The sequence below is a fragment of the Orbicella franksi genome, chromosome 6 (assembly GCF_964199315.1).
Source record: "Orbicella franksi chromosome 6, jaOrbFran1.1, whole genome shotgun sequence".
NCBI lineage: Eukaryota > Metazoa > Cnidaria > Anthozoa > Scleractinia > Merulinidae > Orbicella > Orbicella franksi.
The window spans coordinates 22513391-22524193 of record NC_138150.1 but is presented as its reverse complement, the minus strand read 5'-3'; the positions used below and the strand labels follow the sequence as shown (position 1 = coordinate 22524193).

Sequence of the window (10803 nt, the reverse complement as noted above, 5' to 3'; positions counted from 1 at the left end):
CCTTGTGATTTTACTAGCCTCTTTTCCATGACGAGACTGCTATTCTTATAAATAAAGCGGGAGTAATTTTACTGGGAAAACTCAGGTCACAGCGAGAAAGACGTGATAAGGGCTTGGAAAACTTGCCTGTACTCGTATTTTCGGTGAATCTGTGTAACTGATACGAGTAAATAATTAGAAAATATGACAGGGATAGGATATAAGTCAATGCCTTCGAGTGCCTCTGGTGTTCCACTGATTAGGTGGGTATATTCCCAAAAATTGGGAAATGTTTGTTTTGAGGAGCTTGCGATCGATCGAAGTGAGACTAATCAGTTGTAAAATAACTCAAAAATTACTCCTTGTCAGAGTATAACCAACGTATGCATATATTTTTAAGGTTTTCGCTTCCATCTCGGGATCTGTCGTTCTCTCTACTCAACATCTGAAATACGCGAGACAAAGCATACAGTACGATTTTTTCCCACTGATTGAAACACTACAGCTAACGAAAAAAAAATGGCCACATGGATTTCGATCGATTTCGTGCTTACGGTTTTGTTTTGAGCTTTTTACTTTCACAAGGAAGTTCCTGCAGAATTTGTTGTTGCATGTAGCCCCTCACCGTGAGGTGACAGTGAGATATATTCAGATTACCAGCTGTGTTGAGAAAACTGCTTGAGTACTTGCTAAAACAAGCTCGTTCGATTTGATTACAGGGAAATGTAGGGGTCCTTGCCGCTTAAGCTTTCTCTTTTACTCAAGCAAAAATCACAAAGAAAGACTCGCCTCCCCAAAAATTCCTCAGCTTGACTTCAATTAGGTGAAGCCATTGATATGAACATGGCGGTTTGGGCGTCAGGCTTGAGATCCACAGCATGAATTACCAAGATCTGTATAACACAGAGTATGTTTAATGTCCCGGAGAAAGACACTCTCCTCTCCAAACTCGCCAGTTATTTTCACCACCTGATATTTAGTTATTCTTAACTCATCAATGAAATTGGGAAACCTAGGTTTTGAGTATATTTTTTGAGTGCTCCTCTGTTTGACATGTATGAAGTGGCAGCTTTAACATTCATTGTTGACCAAGGTGTAATGAAATTTTCTCCATCATCATTTTGTAGGCCATCAGTTTTCAGACAAGTCACAGATTTTGCAAATGTTTTCAAGGCATTTATTGGAACCAACTGGATTGGTCTGCCATTTGCATTTAAACAAAGTGGAATTGTGGTAAGAAGAATATTACTGCTTATAGATAGATACATGTAGAATTTAAGGAGGTAGAGGCCTAAAGAAATGAGATGAAATGAAACAAGTCAAAGAGTCCTTTAAGGATGTTATTATAATTTCATTACCATTATCACTAGTGAAAGCTAAATGCAATCAGACTAAGCTGAGCATTATTTGGGCTAACCTGAACTCTGATGAGGCTGACAAGAGTGCTGTTCAGGTTAACCAGAGCTGGGCAAGTTACTAACCCAAAAATCATTCTTATTATCCCAGAAATTCATGGAACCTTGTGATGGGAATCAGCTATTAAAAATGGAATGTAAAGGGGTTTTGACATCTCATAGGAAATGTGGCACACTGTATTAATACACAAAATCTGTTTATTGAAAGTACACATAATTCATAGACATAACATCTCTGTAATGTCGTAATAATTTCTTTCCCAGCTTGGTGTGGTCGGAGTACTTATAATTGCACTTATCACTGATCACTGTTGTCAGTTGATTATCAAGTGCAAGAAAACTGCTGTCCAAAAGGTCCTGGACATAGTCCCTCAGTCAAAGGATGTTGAGGCTCAGAACGTAAATACAACCCAAATTCGAAACACTGTTGAGAAACGAATGCTCTTTGGAGAAATAGGAAGGATTGCTCTTGGCAAGTGGGGAGTGCTTCTTGTCAATGTAGCACTACTTGCCACACAATATGGCTTCTGTATTGGTTATTTCATTTTTATGGGTAACACAATCACATCAATGTTTCCAACAACTACAGAAACTTACACGACTCATCCCATTGCTACAACATCACCAGCAGAACGAAACTCTTCTAATGGTTCACTGGCTAATATGAACAGTTCAACGATCTTAGTTGGGAGATCACATTTGGTTAACCACGCTCCAGCATTTGGTCTGCTTATCCTGGTGCCGCTGATACCGTTGATACTGTTTTCATACATAAGAAGTGTACGTAAACTTGGTCCAGTCAGTTTTGCAGCTAATGTGGCCCTCCTGGTTGCTTTTGTTTCTGTAGTGGGATATATGTTGAGTGGTAAGTTTATTCTTTGGCCATTAAATTTTTCTAAGTAGACATACAGTCTGCATATAAAATCTGCATATAAGCCAATGGGCACACCAGGCCGGAGCTTATCCCGGTTTCTGTAGCATGAAGTGACTAGGAGTATTTCTACTCCCCCCTAGATGGGATGCTAGTCCATCGCAGGGTTACCCCCAGCATTAAAGTCGCTGGTACCCATTTGTACACCTGGGTGAAGAAAGGCACTGTGAGAGTAAAGTGTCTTGCCCAAGAACACAACACAATGTCCCTGGCCAGGGCTTGAACCCAGACCGCTCAATCCAGAGTCAAGCGCACTAAACATGAGGCCACGGCACCTCCACAGGCATACAGTAGACCCTATTAAATGTGATAGGCACCTATGGTACATAAAAATTGTGGTTTTCTAAGGTGTGGGGCCTTGCTCACGTGCCTTTGGCGTGCAGTAGCTCTGCTGAGATTACCACAAGTGACTGTAATAATTGATTAAGTAGTAATCTCAGCAGGGCTGGCATTCAAGGAGGGTCCCATACCATACTAGAAAATTTGGTTACTCATGGAACTAAAAAATTTTGTTTGTCATGTGACTGTCCGTACATTTATCTTTCTGTATGCATGGCTGCCACTTGACAAATTGACAAGCTTTCAAGTCTTGTTTTACCTTTTTGGGCCTTAAATGGAAAGAAGAAACACTATCTCCCAATGTTACAGAGTCGATGGATGAGAAAATCATGGGCAGATTGATATAGAGAGTTTTAGTATAAATCTACTAGTGTTCAATCACGAATGGTGTTCTCTGATTGGCTATGCTACTCACTATCTATTCTGTGATAAATAGTGAGTACCGTAGCGGCATGTGCTAGGGGCCACTTCTTTGTGTTTTCAAAGCGTCTGTGAAGAGGATTTAGGTTACATTTTTGAACGACTAGTAGATTTTTACTAAAACAATTAGATTATTCGCTCTCGATTTTGTGTGTGATAGTTGATGAGTGTGTAGCCCGAGTCAACTACATGTATCACGTGATAGAAATCTTGATCTCATAATGTAATTGTTTAATAAAGTCATAAAAACTTTGCTGGTGAAGAAGACATGGAAATTTTCTCTTTCCATCCATGCACTTTTAACTTTCCACAAGTCTATCCAAAGTGAATACCACTCCTTAGGCTTTTTGCCAAAATGATGGTCTGCACATCTTGTGGATTCCTACTTTTCATAGAGAGTTAGTTTGAATTGCTTTATTTTAAGCAAATTTGGAAATTTCCAGATGCACAGCACTGAAACTGTCTGTTTTATCAGCATATGTTCTCAGTGCAGGCTCCATACCTCTGAACTATCTCCCTTATACTTCCCAAGACTAACAACAGTATTGCAACATTTCTATAACTATTGCAGGTTTAAAATTCAAATTGAAGGAGCTCAAGCTCTCACACTGGGCTACGTTACCAGTGTTCTTTGGTCAAGTAACCAGTGCTTATGAGGGTATTGGAACTGTAAGTAGCATTTCTGGCTTTGTTATTTAACAGTTAAACGTAGTAATTTTAGTATGTTTGAGTCCAATTTTTCTGTTAGCAAATACAAATGTGCAGCTGAATTGACTATCGTTCATAAAAAAGCAAGGGGGCAAGTATTGTGATGTGACATGATTTTTGTTAAAAATGATGAAATTCTAACCAGAGAATTATTTTGATTGCTTTCAGTTGATTCCCATAGAAACAAGCATGGCAGAAAACAGATACCGATTTCCTTTGTACCTGCACTTTGCCATTGGGACTCTTTCAGTTATTCTAGGCTGTTTTGGTATACTTGGATATGTGGTGTATGGAGAAGAAGTGAACCAGATTGTCACAGAAAGTTTTCCTTCTGGAGTCCTGATTCAAGTTGTGCGGTGCTTGCTGTGTTTTGCTATACTCTTGACGTATCCACTACAAATCTTTCCTGTTATAGAAATAATTGAAGGATGGCTATTTAGTTCAGAGTGTAACCCAGTGGAGAAGTCCGATGGTGAATCAAGCTCAGAAGTTGATGATAATGTGCCTTGTCAAATGTCTCAAGAGGCTATGCTTGGTTCAGCCAGTGAGACTTCAAGGTTACTTGCACCAGAAATACCAAAACAGAAAAGCATTGTAAGTAAAAGATTAAATAATAAAAATTAAAAGTACAGTATTGTTCAAAAGTAACGCAAGCGAAATGCATGAGTTTCGTTCTTTGTTCCCGTGACTTTTTGACGAAAGTTCGCACAAGAGTTCGAGTGAAATTTCATGGCGTATCGAGTGATAATTCACTTGAAGAAAGGGTGATTTTTCTTTGAAGTTTCTTTAAGCTAAAGAAAATTCGTGAGCACAAACGATAATTTGCCAGGCAGTACACGAAATTTCGCATTGAACGACAGTCCGGCAGCGTTTGTGTAATTTTCTTTTAGCGACTGATACGAATAAACTGTTGTGTAACTTACAAGCGATAAATTTGTAAATACGTGCTGATAAGCTGTTTGTAAATACGTGCCGGTTTGCAGTCATGGTCACCGATTAAGGGGATAGCAATCTTACTCACCTAAAATTTGCAAAAGGCTTTCAACCAGCTTTGCTTGCTCAAGTTCAGCGTGGGCCCAGTTTCATACGCAAGGAATTAGAATACACTGTCAAACCACCTTATGAAGACAATGAGCTCAGTTCATTCCATGAGGGTTTTTCAATCTGAACACTTGTGCACGCTCGCGAATCCATTTGGCTGTTGTTTATTTCCATCTCATGCCCCGATCAGCCCCCTCGCGGTTGTCTGTTAAAGTTTCGGGCCTGCAAAGCTATTTTTAGATAATCTGTACCTAAAAACTGAGAGGTGTATACTCCTGAAACGTCTTGTATGAAGAGAACCTCTGTTCATATTAAGAATATGCCAATAAAACAGCGCTGTAATCATAGGGTTTGAGGTTTTGCTACAGCTTTCTGGGTGTGAAAACTTTTCGGGACCTTCAAGAAACAGGCCCCTGGCCCAAGTTGTTCGAAGGCTGGATAACGTTATCCACCTTTCTAACAACCCGGGACGAGGTCACTGGGTGTTGCTTTAAGTCTTTGAAGTGTTTACAATTATTTCGCTCCGTTTACGTTGCCGTAATAATAATCATTGGGACTCTAACTTACAGGGATAAACAGATATGGATGATTGCAAGAACGATCTGTTTCCAAAATTTATAACGAGTTTTTGCTTTAATATGAAAATTCTTATATTACGGCGTAACGAGAATATTACATATATCACAGAAAAACTAGAGAACTGATGTGTGACCTTCTAATATTGCGAGATCTTGGATGAGCTGACAATAAGCAGTCCGCTGCAGAGTCCAGCCTTGCTGTTGGCGAGATCTTTGTATGGTGGACAAACTCATGGCAATCCCACATTTTGCAAGCTTCTTCTGAATCTGTTCGGTTGTAGTCTCATCATTTTTTGCATCTGTTGATCTATAAATGCTTTTGCATCTACAGACAACTTTGTTGGTCTTCCCAAGCATGGTAGATTCACCACGGAGCCAGTAATTTGACTAATTTGTAGTTTCTTGATGATTTGAGAGATGCTAGCGAGGCTTACTAGTAAACCTTCGTTCTTCAATGACCTGAATATTCCAGCTGGGTGGAGATCTTGCTTGTGAAGGAGCTCGATTCGAATTCTCGTATAATTTGAAAACATGATGACTGACCATCAAGGTGCTTTAAATGTAAAGCGAATGAGCGAATGATTTCTGGTCTAAGTAGTAAACACAAACGGTCGCTATGACACCAAACTGGTGCGGAGACTGGGGTCTGGCGCAAGAAGAATCGTGTGGTTCTACATGCTGTGAAAATGGCATTTTGCCAAGTGTATAACATAGTGATTAAGTACAATTGCATTTATTTGTCGGAACTGTGGTGTTTTGGGATTTTGGATCAAGTCAACAATTTAGCATTCTGAAATAACCAGGTGAGTTTCAATTAACATTTTGTTGAGCTGTGATGCTATTTCAGCAGATTAATGGCTTCTTTCGTGTGCAATGATTGGAAAGGTCACATATATTTCACTCAGCGAACTGTGTTCTAAAAACGCTCTTGGCCTATTGATGAACAATAGATCGAATTTTCGGGAAGAGCAAATTATCCTTCAAAAAATCGCAGCGACTTTTCGGGAGAAGTGAATTATCGCTTGAAAATTTGCAGTGAATCATCATGTAAAGTGAATTATCGTTTGAAAAATTTCATGGATCAAAACAATAGGTGTCATGAAAATGCGAGGAAATTTCATGGAAATATCGTTTCAAGCGAAATTTCTTCAAAAAGCCACGAATTTCGTCAAAATTCGTTTGCGTTACTTTTGCACAATACTGTATATGAATCTGCACAGGTTGTTAAGTGTAGAAATGATCATTACATGTGTTCCAGAAAAACCATAAGCCTCCCACAGAAGTTTTTTTCTTGTTTGGAACCCCTCCCTCCACTTTCTCGAGCTTTGATTCATTTACTCTCCTGTTCAAAAATAGGCTTTTGAGACCCCCCACCCCCACCCCCTCCCCCTTGGAATTTCCAATACCCCTCCTTTGGGTGGGTATGGATACATTCTGGAACCACACATTGTAGAACTTTGTGTTTGCAATTCAATTGCAATATATATATATTTTTTTAACAAGAATGAGTGCAAATAAAGATTGATTGAAGTATATATGAAATAATTCATATTTGAACTGCGGTAGTAGATGAAAGTAAAGTATGATCATCGCAGTAAATTTTCCAATTTAAGCAACTGGAAAGAAGAAGCCCCACCCCGTTGAAGCCCTGATTTTTTTCAGGCTTCTTCTTTCCAGTTGCTTAAATTGGAAAATTTACTGCGATGATCATACTTCACTTTCAAAGATTGATTGAATTGGATAGAACCCTGCATTGTTTAAAAAGAAAAGTTTTGGTGGCACACAGTTATAACAGTCAATAGTTGGGGAGGTTCTCATTTGAGTGTCAAAAAGTAGTTGGTTGTGCATTTTAATTACTAAACAGCATGATTGGCTTAAAAAACTCAAGCCACTTTTTCATCCTTTCAGATGTAAAATCATACTCATCAGCTACATGTTATTACTTCGAATTTTGATTGGTTCACTATATTGTCTGTGTCTTGTGATTGCCAAGAGTGATTTCTTCAGTTTTGGTTTTATGACACTCAATTGAAAACTGCTCCAATATTGGCACACTTAAGGAATTGAAAAAAAATTTAAAAGAAGGTTGATCTATGATTGCTCTTAGCATCGATCCACAAACTGGTCTACTGTTAAATGATGTAAGATGTGGTTTTTACTTTTATCCCACCTGTCCTGTGACAGGAACGGGAGTTGAGCACTGCAGGCCTAATAAACCACAGGGCAGGGGATGATCATTTGAAATTTAATTATGTTCCATGTGTTATTTTCAATCAGTTAAGTAGTCCTATTTTATCCAGTTAATCCATTAAAATGTTTCGTACCTGAAATGCAATGTAGGTTACTTACTTTAGGTCATTACCCACTGAGTGAGTCTTTTTCACTAAGAGAATATGCATGCACATTTTTTCTTTTTTTTTTTGCGACCAAACTTTAAATATTGTTCATTTACCACAGGCAAGGAAATGGAAGAAAAATCTACTGAGGACCTTTCTAGTGTTAACTACTGCTGGGATTGCTATTGCCTTGAAAGATGATTTTGCTTATGTCAGTGCTATTGTTGGTTCTATTGGAAGTTCCACTCTTGGTTTCATTTTACCTTGCGTATTTCATCTTGTACTTTGCAAAGATTCTAGTACAACACTGACCAGAGTGAAGGACTGCTTATTTATTGCTTTTGGAATCCTTGGAGGAGTGATAGGTGTGGCAGTCACCATACAGCAGATTGTTGAACAGTTCACGAAGAGTTGAACTATCATATTATTGTAAAATTAAAAACAAAAGATTTCATATGTATGTTAAATAATTAGTTTCTAAAACATTCATGTTTGGTGTTGTTGGCTAAGTAAGCTCTGTATGGTATTTTAGTCGAACCCCCCTCCCTCTTTCTCTCCCAAAAAGGTTAGACCAATCCATCAATCATCACTTATAAAATCAAGTTAGATCATTATTTATTTAGGGTAAAAAATTGATCAGATTATAAAAATTTATTCCTAAGCCAACTGCAAAATCCTTAGAAAGTTATGTAAGGCCACGGCTTAGAACCAGAGTTTAACGTAATCTAATACCTGGATGTCAAGACATTAGCGCTAGTTTTAGGTTTTTTTATGAAAGTTCATGCCAGTGGCTTTTTTACTAAATTGAGAACAGCTGGCAGAATGAGGTGCTACTATTTGGAGCCACAGATCAGATAATGCATGCTCTAAAATAAAGCACAAATTTTAATTTCAAGTTTGTCAGCGGTAACACAATTTTATCTCATTAGAATTTTTTACTTACCTTTTGCTTTCATATTTTCCTTGATTTGAAAGTAACTTAGTACAGTCGAACCTCTGGTTGCGACCACCTCTCCTCAGTGACCAGCTTTCCAAAGTACCAAAAGTTTCCAAGTCCGATCACTATATTTGGAATCTCTTGTAAGTGAGCACCTCTCGTAAGCAACTGTGACCACTTTTAGAGCATAAAGTTTGAAATTTTCTTTTGTTTTTAACCTCCTGTAAGCGACCACTTGACAGATAATAGAGCATAAATTGGATAATGAGGTGCTGTAACGCTATCGTATTCCTGAGTAGTACAAGAGATGGAAATTTCCTCAATGTGAAGAACCGGATTTTTTCTCGAAATTGACTTTTCACATGAATAAAACATTTAAACATGCAGTTACCATATACTAATGAGGCAAAATTTTGACCCGATGTGGTCTAAGCTCTCGTAAGTGACCACCTTCCGTAAGTGACCATCTAGGCTTGATGTTTTTGGTGGTCACTTACAGGAGGTTCGACTGTTCTTCTAAAAGTATTAGTGTCCAAGGGAGTAATAGTTTAACCAGGAGAATATTTATTTTCTAATCAGGGGAACAGGTTAGGAATTTTCATCATTTGTAACTGGATGGCAGTGGTACACACAGAGAGACTTGTAGAAATTTAAGTTTAAATCTTAAGTCTGTTAATGTTAAGTGTATTCCTTTAAAATGCCAGTGTACTACAGTTGAAGTTCTAGTAGGTGACCGCTTCAGGATCATAACTATAGCTGTAAAGCTTGTCCCTTAAGAGAATGAGTTCCCATAAGTGACATTTACCAGTTAGAGGTATTTTTAGCATAAGAGTTTTCTACCTCAGTCTCATGAAATTAAAAATCTTCATCATTATTAGGCATTGTTGTAGGTACACAGTAAAAAAAGTGGAAAGTTTTATTGAATTGTCCACTTATACCAAACTAAGTGGTTACTTACAGCACGCTAATGGGAGCGGTCATTTGCATGAGTTTGAGAGACAGTTCAAACAGGCTTTCACAATGGTAGTAGCAATTCCAGCTGGTTGCTTAGTAAACCTTCTTAAACTCATTTGTATTTGTAGGTAGTCTGGCTGCTGAATTTGTAACTCAAGTTTTGAATGTCAAAGACAGTTTTTGATTTTCCAAGCTTGGCTTTTGCAGCTGGACTTGTGGGGTAGCCTGTGAATGCAGACGCTTGTCTCCACCAAAAATAACATCATTATTTACAGCGAAGACAAGCAACACTTGGAAATAGTGTGTGTTGGCAGGCTACTTGTGGGCAAGTCTGGTTGCTTAATTATTAGTCAGAGGGGGTGCAAGAACAGTTTGGCCTGTATTCAATTTTAAATTGGGGCAATGGTTAAAATTTGCTTGGTGTGTTGATTCATTCAAAACCCAAGGTATTTATGGGACAATGTACCAAATGTTATTTTAATACTACAATGGTTGTCCTATACAGAGTATATTTTATTATTTAGGGAAATGCAAATATAATAATAAATTTTATGGAAATGTTCTGCTCAATAGTAGTGCCATTTGGACTTGTATCAAGTTACCTTTCCAATGATGGGGCCCATGAAGTGCTGGAAGAGCCCTAAAAATTCCGTGTAGCAGGGTAAGAGGTAGCAGCTCTTACAACATCTTGAGGAATGGCCCAATACTCTGACAGAACAACAGAACATAGTCTCAAAGGCTATGCTGGCAAGCAAAATTACGGTAATGATTCGATTTAGTGCCTGAGGCAGTTATTTACTTTGGTACCTCAAGGGAGGGCGCTTATTTGAGACACTGGGCGCAGAGATCATTTGTTGGGACTTATGCACGATGATAGAGATGATAGTTCAATAATCAAATTGCAACTCAATTCAAAACTTGCAACGCTTATGACAATCATTAAAGATGCGTAGTGTAATAATAATTGAGTTACATCTGCATTGATCATTTTCTTTACCATCTTGTTCAAAATGTACGTAGCTCCAAGATGGTTTGTTGGAGGTCAAAGGGATAAGTTTTCAATTTGCTGTCAGAAAGAAAAGATGGGATTTTATTTGAAGGTACTCTGGGAGATGTTCATGTACTAACTGGGTCATCTACTGGAGAATGTAGGTATTAGATGTAT

General features: G+C 38.2%; 1 protein-coding gene across 1 annotated transcript; it reads left to right on the top strand.

Moving 5' to 3' along the window:
- Positions 1 to 72: 72 nt before the first annotated feature.
- On the top strand, positions 73 to 10223 carry LOC145491364 (uncharacterized). The gene is made up of 6 exons (XM_081470543.1): positions 73 to 242; positions 1107 to 1212; positions 1659 to 2259; positions 3656 to 3753; positions 3961 to 4386; positions 7869 to 10223. The coding sequence occupies exons 1-6, from the start codon at positions 184 to 186 to the stop codon at positions 8160 to 8162; spliced, it is 1584 nt and encodes a 527-aa protein (XP_081326669.1). The 5' UTR covers positions 73 to 183; the 3' UTR covers positions 8163 to 10223.
- Positions 10224 to 10803: the final 580 nt, after the last annotated feature.